The sequence below is a fragment of the Podarcis pityusensis genome, assembly GCF_964106645.2.
Source record: "Podarcis pityusensis genome assembly, chromosome: 16".
Lineage (NCBI taxonomy): Eukaryota > Metazoa > Chordata > Lepidosauria > Squamata > Lacertidae > Podarcis > Podarcis pityusensis.
Genome location: NC_138041.1, coordinates 37,004,490 through 37,029,229, shown reverse-complemented (window position 1 = coordinate 37,029,229; position 24,740 = coordinate 37,004,490). Strand labels below are relative to the sequence as shown.

The window sequence follows — 24,740 nt, the reverse complement described above, 5'->3', positions numbered from 1 at the left end:
AGAGGATTATTAGATTATATGGGCTTCCCAAAGGCATCTGGTTGTCCACTGGTAGAACAGGATGCTGGACTAGATAGGCCACTGGCCTAATTCTAGCAGGCTCTTTTTATATGCTCTTGTCAACATCAGCAAGTAAATACATATTCCCATTTTTGTATGCATTTTGTTTCGGTTTGGGTGTTGGGGAACTATTGCAGAATTTCTAGAAGTGCACATTTCAAAGGATAGCTGTGTTCAAGATGTGCTAATGAGGCAGGTTGACATTGAAATACCCCAAAGATCAGGACCATGGATAGCTCACTGTGAGCCTAGATTCAAGAAGAGGCTAGGCTTCCAGAGAGGCAGGGATCTGAGTGTTACTTCAGCACTGGTCTGGAGCGAACTGATGGTATAAGTTGGTCCACGATTGTCTCATCCCTTATATAGCCAGTGGTTTGTTGTGGTCTGCAGGAGAAAGATCCTAACAGATACCACCTCATTGGGGGCAGAAGGGGGGGGGGAGCTGTTCCATACAATGCAGAATCAGGCCTTTGGTGTGGCAGCATCTAACCCAGGCATCCCCAACCTTCGGCCCTCCAGATGTTTTGGACTACAATTCCCATCACCCCGGACCACTGGTCCTGTTAGTTAGGGATCATGGGAGTTGTAGCCCAAAACATCTGGAGGGCCACAGGTTGGGGATGCCTGATCTCTCCTGTTGTATAGCAGACAGGGCACCATCTGTTTTTTCAGCACCTATTAAGGACCTTCCATTTTCAACAAGCCATTTTAGCAGGAATCATTATCCCAATCTGCATCAGCATTGGATTTGATCTTGTTTTTATATGTGTTTTCATTCCTAATGTTTTTTTATGGATTTTTTATGATACTTTTTATTGGTAATCACTTCAACAAATTTCATGGAAAGCAATTCGTTATGGAAATCAAAGATAACAGTGACCCAGGCAAATTTTCTCCCAAATCTCTGGGCAGAATGAGCTGCTTGTCACTTCCCCCCTCCTCTGGATTCACCTTGGTGCTGTGCTTTCCTTCAACAGACGTTTTGAATTCTGTTCTTATGGCAGACAAAAGAAAATACTTTTGAAACACAGCAGACAGTTAACGCTACGGAATTTCCTCCCACAAGTTATAGTGATTGTCATCAGTTTGGATGGTTTTAAAGGAGGATTAGTTAGAGAAATTCGTGGAGGAGAAGGCTATTTATGGCTATGAGCCATGATGGCTGTGATCCCTCTACACAGTCAGTGTGCCTCTGATTGCCAGCTGCTTGAAACCACAGGAGGAGAGAGGGCTCTTGTGCTCAGGTCTTCCATGTGGGTTTCCCATGGACATTTGGTTGGCCACTGTGAGAAAGCCTCTCCTCCTTCCAGAGGGGAGGAGTTGTGAGCGGGAGCCGTTTCCCGCGTTGGCAGGGGGCGTTCCAGCCCCTGCTCAGCTGTCCCGGCTGCCCCGCCCCGCCCCCTGGCAGCCAACCAATCGGGCGGAGGCTAGGGGGCGGGGTTTAGCCGCTCAAATGCGGCCGCAGCAGAGCTTCCTCCTCACTGCGCTGCTGGGTTTCGTCGGATCACCCACCCACCCTTGTTTTTGACCTTGCTATGGACCTGTGGTTGGTCACCTTGGTTGCCCGAGGGGCCTGGTAGGAATTTTTATCCAACTGGTAAATTGGCACCGGCCACTTGGTTTTTTGCCTACCTCGTAGCAAATCATCACAACTTTTCAGGTATTGGCGGTTAGGCATTGGCATATGTTTGTGTATTGGAGGGCAGGGTGTGGCCATCACCTACCCCTCCACTTTTTGGGGATTCCGTTAAAGGAATCTGGTGGTTGTGGATCCTGTCCGACACCCTTGCTTGTGGCTAGGGCCATGGCACGACCCCCAGTGACATCAGGGGGAGCTTACAGTTGTATTTGCATCAACAGGCTCCTCCTACTGGTGGTTAACCCTTGTTAGACTCACCCCTTCCTGAGTGGGTGGAGTCACGCTCTGTTGTTTTATCCAGTGCCTAAGCCAATACCACTCACATGCTGTAATCAATAAAGTTGTGGCCTTTTTTAGCCCATTAACCTAATATACTGCGTCCTTGTGTTTTTCTTATCCTCAAGCGGTTGGCAGGTTCTCGACTCACAACAGGATGCTGGGCTCTGATAGTCCTTTGCTCAGTCCAGCAAGCTCTTTTTCTGATCTCAATGCCCAAAAGATTTCACCCCAAACCTTTCTCCATAATATTCAAATGCCACAACCCGCCCCCTGGACTTTTGCAGATTAGGTGGGTGAGTCATCCTTTTCCTTCTCATCACCTCTCAGGTGGACAAATACCATGTCCCCCTGTGGGTAATGAGAATCTCTATGGAGTGTATTAAATACTTTATGAAAATGCAAAACCACCTGTCTTGTGGTGATTAATCCTTCAAGTCACCCATGAGCCATGACCTTAATAAATAAATAGCCGTGTTTCCTATTTTGCATTCTGTGTTTCCTCTTCTTTTAATTTTCTGTTTTAGTCAATCTTGTCCTGTCCCTCTGCACTGGATGACAGCTGGGTAGAAATAAACCCCATAATCATCAATGAACATAAAGCAGATTGGGGGGGGGAGCATAAAGCATCTGGTTTATGTCATCTGGAGTGCAGGGTAAAAATAAAGTAAAATATAGACACGTTGCCATCCTGTAGCTTTTTATTTCACACCATTTGTCCCCTGTTTACTGTCAGCTCTTAGCCAGATGTTTAAATACCTTGGAAACCGAAAGCTAAGCCACATGTCTCTGTAGAAGGATGAGGGCGCATGGCTCTGCTTAGAGGAGGGGGAGAAAGGAAAGGAATTGAGTGCATGGTTTTAAGCGCTTCTAGGCATGAAAATCTAATAGTAATTGGAACACAGGCGGTGCTCCTTAAACCACTTAGCTGCTATGGATCATATGTGAAAGGGTGCGTAGGACACATGAGACACAGGAATGTAGGACGCTGCTGGACAAACTCTGTCCATCCATGTCAGTATTGTCTGCTTGGGGGATGGGGAACATTCTTCAAGGGCCACATTCTCTTCTGAGCAACCTTCCAGGGGCCATATGCAGCAGGAACAGACTGGGCCAGAGGCAGAAGCAGGCAGAGCAACTAATGTGAGTTGTCACCTCCGTGTAGGCGGGTGGTTTCTACAATCTCATCCACCCCTTGCTGATCTGCATCCAGGCAAGCAAGATGTATGTTTGGAGTTCAGAGACACATCCCAAGTTACACTGGATAAGACTCCAGGAATAGACTCTCTGGGGTTTGGCGTGGGCAGTCTGTGACAGTCTGTGAAGACTATGAGGCTCCAGGAAAGGCTGTGATTGAAATGTCTTCAGACTGTGACCAGTAGGTGGCTGTGGTAGGGCCTTTGCTTGGCCTTGCTACACCATAGTAGTAGTAGTAGTAGTAGAAGAAGAAGAAGAAGAAGAAGAAGAAGAACTCAAGGAGAATGCAAAGGAAGACTGGTGAGGGTTGTGGTTGAGGTCTAGCGCCGAGGGCCTTCTGGCAGTTCCATCATTGTGAGAAGCAAAGCTACAGCTTTGGCCATGATCACTATGTTCTATCTCCACAGTCTGAGCAGTGTGCCTCTGGAAGCCAGTTTCTGAGAATCACAAGTGGGGAAAGCACGACTTCCCTTGTGCCCAGCTTGCAGGATTCCAACTGGCATCTGGTTGGCCACTGTGAGAACAGGAAGCTGGCCTCTGATGGTCCTTAATAGCTCAGTTAGGAAAGCATGAGACTATTAATCTCAGGGTGGGCGATGGGTTTGAGTCTGACGTTGGACAAAAGATTTCTGCATTGCAGGGGGTTGGACCAGATGACTCTCGTGGCCCTTTCCAACTCTACAGTTCTACAATTCTATGATCCAGCAAGTTCTCCTTCAGTTCTTCATTCCTGAAATATTTGACTCCACACCTTTCCCTGAAATTTCCAGATCCTTAAATCCATAGCCCATTCTTTCACAAACCACATTGCCCTTTTGGGGTGAGGGCGCTGCTTGGGTGGACAAATGCCAGGTCCTCTGTGGTGCTCTGGGTCTGAAGTCCCCATTCATTTAGGCTGATTGGCAGTGGGCCTTCAAGGTTTCAGACAGAGGTCCCCCCCCCCTCTGCATCTGATGCCAGAACCTTCTAATTGGAGATAGCAGGAGTTGAATCTGGGGCCTCTTCTGCAGCTGCGTACAGCCTCTCCCTGATCCAGGCTGGGTAGCATCTCTCTCTCTTTCCCTCTTTCCAGCAGAGCCTTTAATAGTTTCACATCAGGAAGAAACTGCACACAGGGTAGGCAAATTGGTGCCCATCACTTCATCTCCTTGTTGAGAAAAGCTGTTGAATTTCTGCCTCCCACACGCCTTAGAGAGGCAGCTGGTTTTTTGTTTTGTTTTTCAATGCAGAACAATCTCTTTTTCCTCCCCACAAGCTGAAGGCATTTGAAAGCATGTGACGTTCTACTTTCTCAATGTCATAAAAAATATTTGGGATACTGATGCTGCGAGGATGGCAGCAGTGCCTCAGCTCGTTTAATTGTTTGTTTGATGGATCAGTTTCTCTCACACTCTATACTGGGGGCTATGAGGAACTTACAACATTTCTGCTGATTGTTAGTAGGCTGCCATGGATTTCCTGTCGGAGACAGGGCAGGGAACCCTTTTCAGGCTGCGGGCTGCATTCCTTTATGGGAAGCCACCAGGGTTTCCTGCAAACTGCTTTGAGGGTTTTTTGTTTTTGTTATGATCAAGTGGTGTATATAGTTTATGAAATAAACAAGCATGCCTTCAGAGGGCTGCATGCCATTGGTGGGTGGAGCCAGAGGAAATCCCCCCCCCCCATGCAGATGGAGTTTTAACAATGAATAGACTAACTCAGGCATCTCCAGCTGTTTTGGGACTACAATTCCCATCATCCCTGACCACTGGTCCTGTTAGCGAGGGATGATGGGAGTTGTAGTCCCAAAACAGCTGGTGGGCCAAGTTTGGCCATGCCTGGACTAACTTATAGTAGGGCATGTGACTCCTTTCCAGTGCTACATTCCAGTTCCACCAAAGCCAGATGTTTCTACAAACAGCAGTCATATCTCCATTCTTCATCTAGGCAAGCAAGAGGCTCTATCACACTACAGCAGTGTGTGTGTGTGTGTGTGAGAGAGAGAGAGAGAGAGAGAGAGAGAGACAGACAGAGAGAGAGAGAGAGAGAGAGAGAGAGAAGGGGGTGGGCAGAGATTGTTACAATCTGTTGCAATCTGATTTGAGGATCATTCAATCCAAAGGCAGGATATAAATCTCTTAAAGACCAGCTGCGTGAGGCTGCTTACTTAACTGCTAACTTAACTGCTTACTTAACCCTGCAGCACCCATTACATCAGGCTGTGTGTGTGAAAGAAAAGGGTGTCCTGCAAGCCTCCTCATTGAGCTTTGCCAAAAGACCTGTTGGCTCCTCTCCAGTTTTCCCCCATTCTTTTTCCACTGCAAGTTCTCTGTAGCTAAGACCTGAGCTTGCCTCCTCCCTCTTTTCCTTTTGTGTTGTGTCTCCTAGATGGTTAACCTGAGAGCAAAAATGGTCTTCTCCCTGATATTAGTCACACTGAGAGCCTTTATTATTATTATTTGCCTGAAGAGAAGGATGGATAAAAATGATTACAAATACATACATACATACATACGTACATACATACATACATACATAGGTAAAGGTAAAGGGACCCCTGACCATTAGGTCTAGTCGTGACCGACTCTGGGGTTGCGGCGCTCATCTCGCTCTACAGGCCGAGGGAGCTGGCGTACAGCTTCCGGGTCATGTGACCAGCATGACTAAGCCGCTTCTGGCGAACCAGAGCAGCGCACAGAAATGCCATTTACCTTCCCGCTGGAGTGGTACCTATTTATCTACTTGCACTCTGAGGTGCTTTCGAACTGCTAGGTTGGCAGGAGCAGGGATCGAGCAACGGGAGCTCACCCCTTGCGGGGATTCGAACTGCCAACCTTCTGATCGGCAAGTCCTAGGCTCTGTGGTTTAACCCACAGTGCCACCCGCGTACATACATACATACATAATGTTGGAAGCAGAATGCTTCTGAATACCAGTTACTGGAAATGGCAAGAGGGCAGAGTGCTGTTGCATTCAGGGCTTCCGTTGGGCATCTGCTTGGGCACTGCAAGAATAGAATGCTGGACTAGATGGGCCACTGGCTTAAACCAGCAGGGCCCTTCTTAGGTTCTTATGTAAGTAATAGGGGCTGATGCTCCTGCTCACTCCAACCTACCCACCCCAATTTCCCCCCAAAAAATATAGTATTGAGGTATGTAAGTGAGGACTAACTAACTAGCTGAAGAGGGGGATGTTTGAAGCTCAACAGTATGAGAGAAGGGAGGCCCACAAGATTAGTTGCCAACAGTGGCATCGTCAAAATATCCACTCTTATTTGCAAATTTTGCTTTTCTGGGGCACATGGCTTATTTGAAGCGCCTTTGGAGAGTCTCTCCCTTCGATTTGTGCTGCTACTTTGCAAGCCTCAGTCAGCGCAGTTGTGGCATGGCTAAAGTAATTAATCAAACAGCATCCATGGTGACTCGTTGGCGAACTTTGCATTAATGGACTCATTAGTGCGCTACATCTGAGAAAGAAGAGGAGATGTATACGGCTCAGTGGCCTCTAGGATATCTCCAGGTGGGGTTTGGGTGTGTGTGTGGATATTTGCTAAAATTAGCATTTTCCATTTCAGTGCTGTTGGTGCCACAGCAATCCGACAAGGAAAATGAAGGCTTTGCTTACTAGGCCATTATGCCTGTGGAGAAGAGAATTGCTTTATAGTCCTATCTGCTTAGGCAAATTTGGAAATCAAAGAGGATGATATCTTGAAGGCATCAAGGTAGAAGCTGCATTAACATGACGGAGCTGGGGGGTTGGATAAAAGCAAGCAGGCGGGAGTGGCAGCCTGAGCATATTTTTTTTAGTCTGAGGCCAATTGTGAGTTTGTTCATGCTGACGCTCCAGGCTGAAATCATTGTTTTATAGGGCTCAATGCACCCTTTTATATCACCCCCTTGTGACACAAGATCTCTGCTGAGTTGGTAGCTGCAGTACCGCTGCTGGCCACCTGTAGTGGTGGTGCTGCAGCATAACAGGGGACAGCTGAGGAACTCCATCACAAGAATATTGAACCCTGCCTTATGCTGAGTCAGACCATTGATACAGAGAATAGGATATGTGAAAAAGTCCTCCTTTTTGTCTGTGCTGAATATCCCACCATTCTAGGTAAAGGTAAAGGGACCCCTGACCATTAGGTCCAGTTGTGACCGACTCTGGGGTTGCGGTGCTCATCTCACTTTATTGGCCAAGGGAGCCGGCGTACAGCTTCCGGGTCATGTGGCCAGCATGACTTAGGCACTTCTGGCGAACCAGAGGATCGCACGGAAACACCGTTTACCTTCCTGCCGGAGCGGTACCTATTTATCTACTTGCACTTTGACGTTCTTTCGAACTGCTCGGTGGGCAGGAGCAGGGACCGAGCAATGGGAGCTCACCCCGTCGCGGGGATTCGAACCATGACCTTCTGATCGGCAAGTCCTAGGCTCTGTGGTTTAACCCACAGCGCCACCTGCGTCCCATCTGCCTACTGAGCAGCAACTCCCACTATGAGTTAAAGGAGTGGTGCTGAGCTGCTGGAACTTGCTCAGATCATGATGGAGACAAGTCTTCTCTTTCTGGAGGCTAGGGACAAATTTCTGACAATAACTCTTCAGCAGGGTGAAGTTGTCAGGTTGATTTTAACAGAGCTATCTTTATGTGCTGTGTGCGTCTGCAGGACACGGAAGTCCTGAACACAGCCATCCTGACGGGGAAGCCAGTGTCTGTCCCAGTAAAGGTGGTTGCCGTTGAAGAAGATGGATCGGTGAGAGATGTGTCTGGTTCCACCGAATGCAGATCAGCTGATGAAGACGTCATAAAGGTAAGGAAGTCCACCCCAGTTCTAAACAGATGCCTTTGAGATGGTCACAAGAAGAGCCTGACCAAGGTGGCCTTCTCCTATACCTGGTATTCAGAGAGATAACACTGCCTCTGAAAATAGAGGTCCTTTATTCACTGATGGTATTTTACTCCATGAATTCACCTATTCATCATCACTCCTAACAATGAACTCAAGTGGTGAGTGCCAACAGCAGTGGGACCTCTGAGAAACAAGAGGGTAGTATCAACATACCCTGATGTTTGCAGAAGTATGACCTTTCTACAAGCCCAGGGACTGAGCATGCTCTGTCTTTATTTAGTGTTCATTGTCAGTTGGAAAAGAAAATTGGAAAATGAAAGTAGTGATGCAGACTCTGGTATTCAGCTTTTGGAAAGCACCATCATGTAAAAGATATGTGTGCAAAAAGCTAGCACATCAAAGGTAAAGTTTGCAACCTAGCCTCTTCCTCCTGTGTTCATTTTCTAATTGCAGGGGGATTTTTCTTGCAGGAGAACATTCAAAATGTGAGCATCCACCTGAAATATTTTCAAGACTCTGCTATCACACCCACAGCACATTCACTTGCATGTGCAGACCAGCACCGTGCATGGAAAAACTAGTCAGGGCTGCAAAGCATGGATGGGGAACCTGTGGACCTCCAGATGTCACAGAACTCCCATCAGCCTCAGCTAGCAAGGCCAATGGTAAGAGATTATGGGAGTTGGAGTCCAGCAGCAGATGGAGGGCCACAGGTTCCCCAACTTTCCTCTAGAATTATTTCAAATACTCTTGCAGCTTCTGGAAGCAGACATTTCCTTCTGGATTTCATGCTGCTAATGATTTGCAAGCTGGCATATATGTCCCCTGTGGATTTCTGTTTGAACCTCCAAGTCTTGCCTCTTTGTATTTTATGCTCATCAGTCTAACCTTTTATTTTGAGTTGACATATGACTGGTGATGGCTTCAAAGGTAGCAGAGGCTTTGTCAGAGAATCATTAATTGGGGATCTTAAGTGGGCTGGGAAATATTAGGGCTGGCCTATTATTCATTCTCAAATAGACAGCTCTGGTTTTTATACCAGACCCCGAAACTCACCTTCGCACCTTACTTTTAAAGACTTTGAATGAGTTCAAGTAGAATGAAACAATGGGGGAGGGAAGAAAGTTCAGCAAATTCTCCAAGTCATTTTGCAGCTTTGAATTTGGCAGCTAAGAAATGTGACCTAAACTTTTATTGAGTAAAATACGGGAATATAGTATATGGGATACAGCAATGTCCAAGCTTCTTACCATTGCATTAAAGGCATAATGAATAGAGACACCTTCCAAGAAATGTAGACCCCTTTCTTTAATGATGTTAATGGCCCAAATCAAAACCTTGTTATACCAACCACTCAATACTTCACAGTGGGGAGATTGCGTTAAGTAATACGTTAGCATGTTGAATGTGTAAGTTTATGTCTAGAGTCAATGGATAAAAGAAACATAATTAGATATACTGCTGGATAAGTGTTTAATGGTTCTTGTATTTGTTTAAAAACAAATAAAAATTTGTTGCAAAAAATGTGGAGGGGGGAGAAAAAGTCTCCCTCTCTTCTTATTGTAGCTTCTAAGGCAGAGGAACCAGTGGCTCCCCAGATGTTGCAGAACTTCACCTCCCACCATCCCAGCTAGCATGGCCAATGATCAGGGATAATTGAAGTTGTAGCCCAACAGTATTAGACTTGTTTTGCAGGGGTGCAAAACCTGCAATTTCCTAGAAATTTTGACTCAGCTCTGCTTTGTACTGGAATTGGCAAGGGCTTAATTCTTCAAGAATCCTTACCTGTGCCACCCAAACTGTTCAAGGGGTTAACTCTGCCTGCATGCCACCTGTGCTAAATTATGAATGACTCCTACCATCACTGCTTCTCTGATGGCAACCAAGCTACCCCACTGCAGCTGAAACTTCTACATGCTAAAAAGGTAAAGGTGAAGGGACCCCTGACCATTAGGTCCAGTTGTGGCCGACTCTGGGGTTGCAGCACTCATCTTGCTTTATTGGCCAAGGGAGCCAGCATACAGCTTCTGGGTCATGTGGCCAGCATGACTAAACCGCTTCTGGCAAACCAGGAAGCCATAGAAATAGACTGGAGAATGAAAATAATGCTCCCTCATTACAGGAAAGTGGGACAAATGATTGATCAGAAAATGTATCTTATTGAAGAAGGCCCATGCCACATTGCAGCACTAATGGATAAAATGGGTGTTGCATCAGAAAACGTGTTCTAGTCCAGACAGGGTGAACCTTAGCTAGAGACCCAAATCATGGCCACAGCTTTGCCTGTGACCCACCTGGGATGGTCTTGCAACCCACCTGTGGGTCCCAACTGGTTGATGATGACCTATGGAGTAGATATTACTGAGCTAGATGGACCAGCAGCCTGACTCAGTATATCTATGGCAGCTTCTTCTGTTCCACCCCATCATAAGGAGGTGTTTGTGTGCCAACCTTCTGCAGACCGTGCATTCCTGAGACAGTTAAACCATCATTTCTGTATACACAGTCAGGATAGCGGTGTGATTAAGTGATGTGTTTGCCCTGCCTTCCCAAAGAGCATTGAAAAGGTCAGCTAGTGCTTCTGATCCCTGCCATTGATTTTGAGAATACCATGGATCAGAAGAGATAGAGTAAAGAAATATTGTAAGATCACTGCCACTGAAAGATGAAAAGAGAGGATAACCCTTGTTGCTCTGCTTCCTGCCAGTGGCCAGGGATGATGGGAGTTGGGAGCTCAGTAACATCTGGTGGGTAAAATGTTAGCCACCCCTGGTGCAAGGAAGAGTGAGCTCAGCAAACCAGTTTTTTGACTTGGCATAAGGCATTTCCCTTCGCTCTTGTATCTCCTCTGGCTTGAACAAAAACACCTCACTTTTCTTGTGACTCTCGTGACTTCCTGGAGATTAAACATCCTAAAAGCTACGGTTGCATTGTTTAATTCATGAGCAAACTAGATTAATCAGTTCAGATGGTTTCAATGGACTTGAAGAATAAAGAAATCATTTCATCCCACTCGTAAAATGTAAGAGCAGAAATATTAAAACAGCACTCTTATAACCTTTAAAGGGCAAAATCCCCATAGGAACATGTAGAAATGTGTGGTCCCTAATATCCATTTGGCCAAATGCGTTTTGACAAAGTCTTCTTCAACGGCTGGATATTTCCTTAGGCTTTGATGTAAGGGAACACCATTCTTAAATGAGGACAAGTTGTATCAAAATGTAGGATACTTACATCCTCTCAGGTGAGCCAACTTGGGACCCATACTGTGGGTGCCCAGTGTGCATGTGCCAAACCTCTCCACACGTCATGATGTTGGCACAGCATGCACACGTCCTCTGGCACTGTGGTGGCAACTGGGCCAGGACCTGTGCCTCCACTGTGGAGCCTCTGTTGAGGCCTGTGGCTGCAGCTGCACCCTGGAAGCATGTCTGCAGCTTCAGCAGGCCTCAACAGAGGCCCCACGGTGGAGGCACCAGCCCCGGTCCAGTCATGGCTGCAGTGCTGGAGCGCCAGAGATAAAATGGCAGGCAGCAGGCAGCAGGGGCAGAGGCTCAACAGCCACAGCAAAAACATTGTGGGTGCCTAGGCTCCCAGGGCCCCCTGGAGTTGGCACCAGTGCATCCCCTCAATTTCTTGTTTTACTGTTTTAATCAGAATAAAAAAATTCCTTCCAGTAGCACCTTAGAGACCAACTAAATTTGTTATTGGTATGAGCTTTTGTGTATCTGAAGAAGTGTGCATGCACATGAAAGCTCATACCAATAACAAACGTAGTTGGTCTCTAAGGTGCTACAGGAAGGAATTTTTTAATTTTGTTTCAGCTACGGCAGACCAACACCTACCTGCTTTAATCAGGAAATAGTAATTTTGGCAGGTACAGTGGTACCTCGGGTTAAGTACTTAATTAGTTCTGGAGATCCGTTCTTAACCTGAAACTGTTCTTAACCTGAAGTACCACATTAGCTAATGGGGCCTCCCGCTGCTGCTGCTCCTGCACCGCCCCACACGATTTCTGTTCTCATCCTGAAGCAAAGTTCTTAACTCGAGGTACTATTTCTGGGTTAGCGGAGTCTGTAACCTGAAGCGTCTGTAACCTGAAGTGTACGTAACCCGAGGTACCACTGTTCTAATGAGCCATGAAAAAATATAGCCATGTGCTTCTTCTTTTTTTAAGTCTGATGACTCTTTCTCATCCCCTCTCTCACTAACTTTGCTCTAATAAGAAAATAAGAATGCCTCTAGCTTGCAAGACCAGGCCAATGACCCATCTAGTCCATCCTGCTCTCACAGTGGCCAACCGGATGCCCATGTGAACAAACAGGACCTGAGTGCAACCATGCTCTCTCCTGGTATTCAGAAACATACTGTGTTTAGCCATCCTAACTTGAAGCTATTGACTCAGTGTCTCCTCCTCTCTCTCAGGAAGAAAAGTCTGTTCTAAGATAATGCCTGCTGTGACACACACACAGACATCTAAAAACAAAGAAAATATACTTCCTTCCCCCCACTTTAGAACTGTTATTTTCCTTGATAATGGAAATTTGTGCAGATGTAATCAATTAATTGACTGATTAGAGGATTAGCTGATTCAAACTCCCACAATCTGACTAAGATTCCTTTAAACTTGAGTGACAGCCAAAACTTCCCTTTTCATGGCCACATAACTCTGCTGCAGTTCTTATCTGATGAGGGACTTTCTTATTTATCACTCCACGATAAATTGTAACTCTTGTAAACCCTCGAAGTTATAAATCACCCGTTTGTTCCTTGCCGTCTCTTATTTCCTCCCCCTCCCCTCTTCACTTCATTACGCCACACAGAGATGTGTTAAGATAGCATTTGTAGACTTATCTTGGTGTTAATTGAGTTTCCAACATTTTTTTAAAAATTTTTTGCTGAGGTATTTAGGTGTTACTGAGCACCATGTAACACTGACTGGGGAAATGTCATTAAAAAGGATTAGGTGCCCAGGAACATTAATATCTTTGTAGTGTGTGGGAGGTGCTGCATTTGAAAACTCTCCCATTAAAAGAGACATTCCACAACACAAAGTAGCTAAGGTGAGATCTCATATTGGGCCAGTTGGATTTGTAAGCTAGCAAGAACGCAGAACTCTTTTGGGGATCAATGAATGAATGAATGAATGAATCAATCAATCAATCAATCAATCAATCATATTATTTGAATTCTGCCTTCCAAAGTTATAACCATGCTCAAGGCGGCTTACAACATATAAAAAATACATAATTACAAACATAACAAAACATAACATAACAGCAACAACACCCCCTAAAACCCCCCTAAACAATACCCCAACCCAAGAGTTGAATGATACAGTGGTACCTCGAGTTACATACACTTCAGGTTACATATGCTTCAGGTTACAGACTCCGCTAACCCAGAAATATTACCTCGGGTAATATTTACCTCGGGTTAAGAACTTTGCTTCGAGGGAGGGGGGCCACCAGGTGGCGCGTTGGAAGATGGCCGACAATAACATCTCTCTGACCCATACGAGGTAATTAAGGGGCTGCTATGGGAAGTATGCAGTCTTCCTACCCCCCCAGGAGACGGGGGGGCGCTGCCTTGCCAGCGGTGTTCACAATGCACCCCCTGATCCGAGAGATGGGGGTGCAGAACACTTGGCACAAGCCCTCGGTGAAGTCAGATCTTCCTGACACCGATTCCAATTAGCGTGTGCTGGTTAGCTTCAGCTCAGAATTATAATTGGAAACATATGATTGGAATGAAGCTGAAGCACATACATCAAGTAATGTTCGAGAGATAAGACTGCTGATTAATGGATCTCTGTGACCGGGAGTGATGGATGGATAAGTAAATCTGATGAATCACCACTAGGAGACTGTATGTTTGGAATGAAGGGGGGGGTGGAGGAAAAAACTTTTTTTTTTCTTTGCACGATGTGATATTAATAACCCTTCACCCCAGATAGAAATAAGATTGTTGCATTTTTATTAATCACAAGCAGGAATTCAAGAACTGTGTGGGATGGATTATAACAGGAGAGAGGATTGGTGAACGGTGAGAAAGAGGAAAATTTTTATGACGCAGTTTAAAAATGGCGTCTCGCCAAGACAGGCTTGCCGGAGAAAGAAGGACAGGGGGAGGAGAATCAGGATCGTTCGAAAGAGAAGGAATGTTGGAACGCAAGCTTGACCTGACAGAGCCTCCTGATTCATTTGATTTATTTGTCAAGCCTGAGAAAAGTAAAGATTAATTTTTTTTTTTTATGGAAGCGTTGAACAGAGGCTGTCCCTGAGCGATATGATCTTTGAAGAATACAAAACCCACACAGAGGATGCCTGTTTTCAATCTGCTTGTGAAAATTATCAGAGATAGCAAAGAAAGGAATATACGATAACAAGAAGAAGAGAAAGAAAGTAATAAAGGACTATCTAGATTGAACTGGATAGAACTGTCTAATTAAAGCAGTAATATAAGTGATGCTTGGACTCGTTCGGAGTTTTGGACTCGTGCGGAGCTTGATGTATGGGTACCCCTAACAAAATTTAAAAATTTGGCTGTATAATTTGGAACTAATGTGATTTGGATAATGTGATGTGATTGGCCTGTTAATAAAAATTATTATTTTTTTTTTAAAAAAGAACTTTGCTTTAGGATGAGAACAGAAATTGTGCTCTGGCGGCGCTGTGGCAGCGGGAGGCCCCATTAGCTAAAGTGGTGCTTCAGAATAAGAACAGTTTCAGGTTAAGAACGGACCTCCGGAACGAATTAAGTACTTAACCAGAGGTACCACTATACATGCAAATCCTCTGAAGGAGTAGAAGAGGCAGCAGACACTGCTTCTCCTGTGACACTGCTTCTCAGTTCCATCTCTATCCTTTTTAGTCCCATTTCCTTACTTCTGCTGCTGCACACCTGGGATCCTGCTGATCCCAGCAGCACTAGAAAAGTGATGAGCAGAAAGAAGGTCGCACGACAGAGGAGACCACAGAAGAGAAGATATTATTTCTCATTTTCTTTTAAAATAACTTTTTTTAATAGCTTTTCCCCCTCTTTTTTTTTTTTTTTAAAAGTGTCCCCGGATTCTTTGAAAAAAATCTCGTAGCCTTACACAAACAGCCAAAGACACTGTAATTCTATCCAGAGTGAAGAGTCCAGTCACAACAAAGTAATAATGTTTCACAATTACCTAAAAAAAGGTAAAGGGACCCCTGAGCATTAGATCCAGTCGTATCTGACTCTGGGGTAGCGGCGCTCATCTCGCTTTATTGGCTGAGGGAGCCGGCGTACAGCTTCCAGGTCATGTGGCCAGCATGACTAAGCCACTTCTGGCGAACCAGAGCAGCGCACAGAAATGCCGTTTACCTTCCCGCCAGAATGGTACCTATTTATCTACTTGCACTTTGACGTGCTTTCGAACTGCTAGGTTGGCAGGAGCAGGGACCGAGCAACGGGAACTCACCCCGTCGCGGGGATTCGAACCACCGACCTTCTGATCGGCAGGTCCTAGGCTCTGTGGTTTAACCCACAGCGCCACGTGAGCCAAAATAATCTGGAGCTAACTGATAGTACAAGTTGTTCCGGTCTTTTGCATATGAATCCTGAGAAACTCACACACCCTTTCCTTCCCTTTCTGTCCTCCACAAGTGAGACACTGTTCTAAGCCTCACCAGGCAGCGTGCATGTAATTGCCTAATTTTGTGCTTCTTTACCCCATTAATTCTGTCCCTTGTTGTTCTTTTCTAATTGATGAAATGTGTCGTGTCCCATTGGCCGTGGCAAACGACGTGGCATTCTTAACCTTTGATGCTTTGCTTAGTTGATTTTGATTAAGAAGATTGAGCAAGACGGGGCTGACTGGATGGCCCATGAGTTCATCCCCCCGCTCCCCAAACTTTGGCCTTTCTGGGAAAGAACTGGAGTGCCGTGCCTCCCTGACTGGAAACTCTGGCACAATCCACTCTCCTACTTTGTCACCCTTTTGAGGAAGAGCCCTGCTATCTGTGTCCAGCACAATTGCACCAAAATTCAGCCACTCACATTTATTATATTGTTACCACCCTGTGATCTTCAGATGAATGGGAGTACAGTGGTACCTCGGGTTACAGACGCTTCAGGCTACATACGCTTCAGGTTACAGACTCCGCTAACCCAGAAATAGTACCTCGGGTTAAGAACTTTGCTTCAGGATGAGAACAGAAATCGTGCTCCAGCGATGTGGCAGCAGCGGGAGGCCCCATAGCTAAAGTGGTTCTTCAGGTTAAGAACAGTTTCAGGTTAAGAACGGACCTCTGGAACGAAACTTAACCCAAGGTACCACTGTATAGAAGTTTAAAATAAATAAAATAAAATAAAATAAAAGCTAGCAAAATATCTGCCATTATATGGGAGGGCTGTGCGTAGTCAAATATCATGAGGACATTTGGAACTGCAGTCACTGGCCAAGGAAGGGAGGGGCAGGGGGAGCGCACCACCCCCAGCACCATTGGGGAGGGGGGTACCATCGCAGCCGCCACCCTGGACATGCGCTGTGCACCCTCCCATCGTGCCAGGCACCATGCCCCTGCAGGTGGTGCCACGCCCCCTGGACGCATGCCGCGCCCTGTTTGTGGCATGCCATGTTTCCGGGGCATGCGCCCACACACCACACACCCCGGGGCACACGCTATCCATGCCCCCGCCTGCTTTCCACCCCCAGAACCGGAGCATGCAGTTTCGCCACTGACTGCAGTGCATCTCTGGACAATGGACTTTGGGTGGCTGTTGAGACAACTCAGGAGATGACAGTCGAGCTACAAAGCTGGAACTGTGGTGAACCAGATGCCTTATGGACAAGGCTTTTCCCCCAGCCTGAACTCATAGGAACTCAGTTCCAGCACCTCTCAGGTGGGTGCTATTGGCATTATAAGGGAACAAGGGAGGCGATTTCCAGCACCTCTTTTTCTAGAAAAATAGAACTGCTTATAGGAAATCCACTGCTTATGGGAAACAGCATCTGAGTGCAACAGGACTCTCCCTGCTTGCAATTCCCAGAAACTGGTATTCAGAGACATATTGCCTCTGACATTGGAGGCGGAGCAGAGCCATCATGGCTAGTCGCCCCCAATAGCCTTATATTCCAGGAATTTGTTTTATCTCATTCTAAAAGCATCCAGTCAATTGAGCCTCAACTGCCATTTGCAAACAGTAACCCCATCATTCTGGTGCATTTTCCACGATGGCCCCCAGACCTTCAAACTGGTCGTCATCGGAAGAGGCAGCCAAATATTATTTACTTTGCTCTTCTTGAGATCTGCAATCAACCTTGCGCTCCCTCTGCTCTGTGAGCTTTAATCAGATTTCTCTAAACATTGCTTGAGCGAATGTGTTTGTGGTTTAATTTACCTGCACCTGCCTTCTGGCAACGTGTTCAAAGAGTCACTCCCTGGGGACGTATAATTGACACTGAAGACAGAGATGATGAGTCTGACACGCCACCCTCGTTCTGAAGTACCTGCAGTTAATTTAGGTGACATAAAAGACTCTCGCCGTTGACAGGTCCCAGCTCCGTTCCCCCTCGAGTGGAAGGCTTGTGGGGGATACTTTACCTTATTATTAGCTTCATTTTATTTTAAATTTCCAGCTGGAAATTGGAATGTAGCCACAATTGGGGGAAACACCTCTTAGTGTCAAAAGCTTTCCTGCTTCTGAGCTTCATATGTTGTAAGCTGTCCTGAGTGACGTGTTATTTACACCAGAAGCTATAGATGGCCTAAGAAAGAAATACCGTATTTTTCACTCTATAGGATGCACTTTTTCCCTTCAAAAAATTAAGGTGAAATGTGTGTGCGTCCTATGGAGCAAATGCAGGCTCCTTGGCTTCAGCGATATCAACACGAAGCGTCCAAAGCGCAGAGGGAGCGCTCCCTCCGCGCTCCGGAGGCTACGGGTTGCTTTCACTGAAGTCTGGAGAGCGAGAGGGGTCGGTGCGCACCAACCCCTCTCGCTCTCCAGGCTTCAGGGATAGCCGCCTGAAGCCTTTGGAGTGCAGCGGGACCTTGCACTGCGCTCCAAAGGCTTCGGGTTCCTTTTGCTGAAGCTGGGAGAGCAACCTTGCCGCCGCTCCCTGACCTGTTCTGGGGGCTGGGGCGGGGGAAGCTCGGGAAGGTAAATAGCGTTTCCGTGCGCTGCTCTGGTTTGCCAGAAGCGGCTTAGTCATGCTGGCCACATGACCCGGAAGCTGTACGCCGGCTCCCTTGGCCAATAAAGCGAGATGAGTGCCGCAACCCCAGAGTCGGCCACGACTGGACCTAATGGTCAGGGGTCCCTTTACCTTTTTACTAAAAACTAAAAACTAAAAGAGACTACTGGACTGCATGAGTATTACAGTTCTCACTCAGCCATCTAATCACTATAGAGATAACACAGAGACTCCCACAGAGTCAGGCAGAAGCAAAGAGCAGTTTCTGCCCCCTCCTCTACATTGTTAGGAGATTCTTGCAATGCGAGGGGGTGAAAATATCCACATCACATTCATTACTGGCCCTGCTACATGTCCTCCTTGAGTATTTTCCCCTGGCTGCAGGGTCACCAAGAAGCAGTGGCATAGCGTGGGTTGCCAGCACCTGGGGACACATGGAGGGGGTGGGAGGAAGGGAAATGGATGGAGTATGCGTGCACATTTGACTGCCTAATGGTCTCTGCGTCATGGGGGGGGGGGGATTCACAGCCACAGAGATAAGAAAAAAAGAGTCCTTCCATTGTCTGGAGAGGTCACTTCCTGGTTTGTCTGGAAAAGCCATTTTCAATGGAGCCCAGAGACGGAAGTGCGCAGCTGTATTGAGGCAGCACTAGGTGTTGACATTTTTCGCCCCTAACCATTTTGCTCCTGGGGCAACTGCCCTTGTGACCCCCCCCCACTGCGCCACTGCCAAGAAGTACAGAGGGTATTGTTGTATTGGCCCACAGATTAAATTAAAAGGGGGAGAACCATGTACACCACTTTTTGCTCCTTGGAGAAAAAGGTGGGAGATAAATGCAATGATTAATAATAATAATAGCAGCAAAAAATAACAATAAATTCATACATACATATTGGGTGAAGGGTGTTTGTGAATGCATTCCATCCTGCAAAAATGACTGATAGGTCCATAACTGTCTGATGTTAACCTATAGGCTGCTTACAGTAGAAAATGAGTTGACTCTTCAGTGAAAGCTGGTTCATTAGGGTAAAGGGGGCACTTCCCTATCAAGCACAGTCCGCCCTCAGGCAGCCCCCCACCCCCAATCTGCCTGCTTCCTTCGGTTACAACCACTCCAGTGGGTGACACTGGCTATTAGCCTCATCTTCCTGAGTTTCTTTGTTGCCTTTGTAGAATTCAGCAGGGATGAGGATGAGGACAAACCAGAATGCATTGACTCCACCCATGGGTGTAGCCAAGGGGGTGGGGGGCACCTGCCCCCCATCAAGTAAAGCAATAAAAATACTTAACTAACTGACCAACCAGTCAGCTTTGCCTACTGTTGGCCTCCCTGCCTTATATAATTATTATTATTATTATTATTATTATTATTATTATTATTAATTATTATTATTTATACCCAGCCCATCTGGCTGGGTTTCCCCAGCCACTCTGGGTGGCTTCCAACAGAACACTAAAATACAATAACCTATTAAACATTAAAAGCTTCCCTAAACAGGGCACCAGTCTCCAACAAAGAAGCTGAAATATGGGTGATGCTCCTGGCAATCATGTATAGCTCTGCTTCTTTCCTCCTGGTATAATCCCAGCTTTGCAGGCCTGCTACATCCTGATGAGTGTGTGTGAGAGAGGAGGGGGCGGGGGGGGGCACAGCCATGATCAGGAGACAAAAAACCATATAACTATCCACACTCCCTAATGACTCCAAAGAGAATGGAATCATTCCTGTGAATGGGAAGATAATGAGCAGAGATACAAGAGCTGTTTCAAGTTTTGAAACAAGGCTTCTAGAATGGATGAGCTGCTGTAATGAAGTGGGGAAGCTCACTTCCTTGAGTTCCATTGATCTATTTGTTTGAATGGCACCAGCAGGCAGGTTGAGTCCTGTGCAGAGACCATTTATTTCAGCTGGAATCCAAAGAGATTTGCATACCCTCTCCACTGAGTTTGGGAATCCCAGTTGAATTTTGACATAATAAAATAAACAAAACAAAACAAAACAAAACACATCCCCTTCTTCTCAGGCTTGTCACTGTTGTTGTTCATATTATTAGGGGCAGCAGAAGATTTATAGCTCACCTTTTCTCCAAAGAGCTCAAGGCAGTATTCTTGACCGCCCGCCTCATATTTTATCCTCGCAACAACCCTGTGAGGTAGGTCAGGCTGAGAGGCAGTGACTGGCCCAGGATTACCTTGTAAGTTTTGTGGGTGGGTGGGGATTGGGACTAGTCCAGCACTCTCACCAAGACAACCTGCTGGCATGTTTGATGTCAGTGGAGGGCTGCTTGTAACTCCAGAGCCTTACAATCTATTGTGTGCTGCCTCGGCTCAGTTTTATAAGGGTCTTCTATAACTGGACATGAGCTGGGAGTGTGTACTTCTCCGCTTGCAAATTGGCCCCTAAGGCATGGGTGGGGAGAGGGCTAATGGGCTTATGTTCTGCATGTGGACATCTGACTGGTCACTGTGGGAAGACCAATCCCCTTCCCTGGGGGGCGGCATTGCTGGTGTGCATCTGGGACCTCCCTGTGACCCGGCAGTGGGTGGAGGGATGCTGCCCACGTCATTAGGACTCCCAGCCATGTCACGCCCTGGCTGACCAATTGGGTTAGCCGGGGGGCTGTTTAAACTGCGTTGTGGCTGGGGGGCCGACCTCCATTCACCTTCTTGTCGGATCTCCCAGCCCACCCTCCCTCTTTTTATGCATTGCTTGACTTTGGCCTTGCTATGGACTAATGTCAATCGCCTGGTTGTTGGGGGCCAGGTAGGATTTTTTCCACTTGGCAAATTGGCACCAGCCATTTGGTTTTTGCCAACCTTGTAGCAATCATCACAACTTTGTAAAGTTAGGCGTTGGGTAAGCCTTGTTTATAGGGACGCGGGTGGCGCTGTGGGTTAAACCACAGAGCCTAGGACTTGCCGATCAGAAGGTCGGTCGGTCGAATCCCCGCAACGGGGTGAGCTCCTGTTGCTCGGTCCCAGCTCCTGCCAACCTAGCAGTTTGAAAGCACGTCAAAGTGCAAGTAGATAAATGGCGGGAAGGTAAATGGTGTTTCTGTGTGCTGCTCTGGTTCACCAGAAGTGGCTTACTCATGCTGGCCACATGACCCCGAAGCTGTACACCGGCTCCCTTGGCCAATAAAGTGAGATGAGCGCCGCAACCCCAGAGTTGGCCATGAGTGGACCGAATGGTCAGGGGTCCCTTTACCTTTAAGCCTTGTTTATGGGAGGGGAGGTTGTTGCCTCCACCTGCCCCTCCTCATTAAGGGTATCCCATTAAAAGCATCCGGGTGTGTGTGTGGATCCTGTCTGAAGCCTGGGCGTGGGCTAGGGCTATGCCACAACCCCATCGGTGACCCTGGGGGTGCTCTTAATTGATGTATATCATAGGGCTCCCCTTATCAGTGGTTGACCCTTCAGAGACTTCCTGCAGACGGGCAGGAGTCAGGATATAGTCTGGCTTCACCCAAATACACCAAACCGCTTGCATCTGCAACCAATAAAGTTGTGGCCTAATTTATCTCAATTAACCCAATATATTCATGTCTGTGTGTTTATTTCTGAGGGAACTGCGGGGCCCGGGACCTCGCCACGCAATAGGGTGCTGAACTGGCTGGACTGGGCGCCTGATGCAACAGGTTCTTCTTCTGTCTTTATCCTCTCGCTCCTGATTAAATCGAAGGAATATTTCCAGCCACAAGTCTGCTCCACAGTCTTCCCTAGTGTTTCCATTGTATTGATTTTCATTTATTTGTTTGCTTGCTTGCTTGAAAGACTGTAAACTGAGTACCTAAAGAAAAGAGACAAAGCCCATATTTACATTTCTTTTACACTTCAGGAAAGAATGCAGGTTCTCCTTTCCTCCCTACACACCCTTAATTCACTCTTCTCCTCTGACAAAGCATAAGCACCAGGTTTTTCTTCCCCTCAGCCGTTCTGAAGCTTCTGATCTTAAAGCACCTCTCCTTCTCAGTCCCCCCCACCCCAGACAATGATTCATCTTGCTGAGCATTTGAAATATGATTATTATTTTTTCCCCCTTCCCAGATTGTGGATTTGGTCTTCTACTTCTGAGGACTGTAGCACATTTGTAGCATGTAAATTGGAAAGCAAACAGACAGGCACACTCTAAAACTTTGGCAAGGTGTGAAAATAGTGAAGCCAAAACAGGGTCTGCCAAGTATTTTCGAGAGTGCATCTGGGTGGGCCGAACTATCCAGCTGTTGCTGATAAAATGAATGGGTTTGTGTCAGTGTTTTCAATTTTCAAGATTTTAAGTCTTGTTTGTCCTTCACCAGTCTCAGGACTTAACTAAATGGGATGAGGATGATCATTAGTAATAATATTATTTACCTTCCCTTCATCCTAAGGTCCCAGGATGCAACATACAAAATTAAAAACAGTTTAAAACAAACCACAATCACAAAACAGGGTGCATTCTAAATCTATACAGCTCAGGGGTCAAAGGTCAGGGTAAAGAGGTGTGTCCAGCTATCACTGAAAACTGTGGAAATGCCAGATGTAGGAAGTCCCACAGTTTAAGGGCTCCCACAGATAATGCCCTCACCTGGGTCACACACAGAGGCGGAACAAGGTGGGTGTGACACTCTCCAGGTGCCATCCTGATGGGGGTGACATTCCGCCCCCCACCTGCCCACGACTCCCAAGCCTACAGCAACCCGGGGAAAGGGGGGAGCTGCAAAGTGATGCGCAAGGCAAGCCTACCCACTAGACATTGGCTCTGCGCGGCTTTGCAGCTCCAGCTCTCTCAGAGCTGCAGCCACGAGCAGGGGATCCCACCGCCGTCCGTATGTCAGCGCGTGCACGGCATGTAGCGGTGCTGCACATGTGCCTTAAGTACGGCGCATGCACATGTGCCACCAGGCGGTTTGTCCCACCCCCCGACACCCCGCACTGGGTGCCGGTTAGCCTTCCTTCGCCCCTGGTCACACATCCACAGATGAGCTTCTGAGAGTGGCATTACTACTAAGAGTAGTAACATCAAAGAGAGTCTGTAGGGAAAGAGTCAGTCTTTCAGATATTTGAGGCCCGAGTCTTTTGGGGATGTGGGTAGTCCTTTATTGGATCTCCTACACTGGCTTTCCTCCAGATATTTTGAACTAGCTCCCATCAGCCCCACATGAATCCCCACATCACTTCCAGTCTGAGCAGAAGGAAGAAGGGTATTCGCTGATGCTGTGCAAGGGACGATTCTTCCCCCAAAAGCAGTGCCAGATTTACATATAAAGAAGCTATAGCTTAGGGCCCCACTCTCTTGGAGGCCCCCCAAAAATGATGTTGGACATCACAATTGCTGAATACACAAAGCTTCACATCTTGTCTTTCATCGTACAAAGTCTGGTACCTTGCTTCATTTAAAGATTTTCAGAGACTTTGAGACTAAAGATTTCATTTTGGACTTCTTATGGTTTGAAGGAATTCTATAAAAGATTGTTTATTGCGTATGTACATGGTCATCGTGTTGCCTAGACATTGCTGACATTCTCTTTGCAACACAGGGGTTTGTTTGGTTACTTATTGCTTTTGATGTTGGCTTGAAGGAATTGGCCCACCAAATGAAGTTCCCAGTTGCATCTGCCCACTTCTCCTAAAGGATTGTGGAGGATGGGTCTAGTTCCCAGCCTCTATCTTAGATTATAGCTAAGCTTCTCAATTGATGCTGGCTTTTTTATATATAGGAAAGTCATGCCAATTTCAGCAAAATTCTCCCGAGTTTATGCAAGAAGAAGCCTTCCACCTTTGCATGCTCTGAAAGGAATCTAGGGGCTCTTTGTCAAAGCAGCACGAGTTTTCTGACAGCTTCATTGAAGTTCTCTTCGGAGAACGTCTCTGGAAATTCTTCTGCAGAAGCCCCACTGATGTACATCATTCATTTCCGATGGGCTTATGTCTGACAACTTCCCAGTTCTATCCAAAAGACTTTCAACAAAGCTGTGCTGTCAAAAAAAATCCTTAGAAACTTAACGAGCCATATCTGTACCACAAGCCGGGATCCAAGTTCTTCAAGGCTGAGAGGCCCATAGGAGAATGCAGTGTACATTCCTTTGTATATGCTATGTGTGTTTCTGGGTGTGTGTATGGAGGTGTAGGACTGCAAAGAGTACCTTAAAACCCAGCAGTCAGGCAGGCCCAGAGAGAACACAGCTCAAGTCAGGCTATAAATGAGCGCAGGGGCTAAGTACGCACAAAACCTGTTAGGTAGGATTTATTTATTCATTTCATAAAATTCATATACTGCTTGATTGTTGAAAAAAGCCTCAAAAGTGGTTTACAAATGTGACAAAACAATAAAATTATCACTAAAAAAATTTACAATCATAATTTCAAATATACAGAAGGTTAAACCTGCAATAAAATAGACTAAAACAAACTAAAACTCCTACAATGTATCAGTAAAAATGTTTTCAGCAGGTGCTAAAATGTAATGCAGTGGAGGTGCCTGCCTGATATCATTAGGCAGGGAGTTCCAAAGGACATTCTTTCCCTCAAAGAACTCTGGACACTGTAGTTTGTTAAGAGCTGCTGGGAATTGCAACTCTGTGAGGGGTATACTACAGTG

General features: G+C 46.5%; 1 protein-coding gene across 2 annotated transcripts in view; it reads left to right on the top strand.

The window, feature by feature from the left end:
• TMEM132B (transmembrane protein 132B) overlaps positions 1-24,740 on the top strand; it is a 354,214-nt gene that overhangs the window by 287,851 nt on the left and 41,623 nt on the right. For both annotated transcript variants that reach the window (XM_080985082.1, XM_080985083.1), the window contains one exon: positions 7,809-7,952. In XM_080985082.1, coding sequence (XP_080841208.1) covers positions 7,809-7,952 — 144 coding nt within the window. The remainder of the gene's footprint in view (positions 1-7,808; positions 7,953-24,740) is intronic.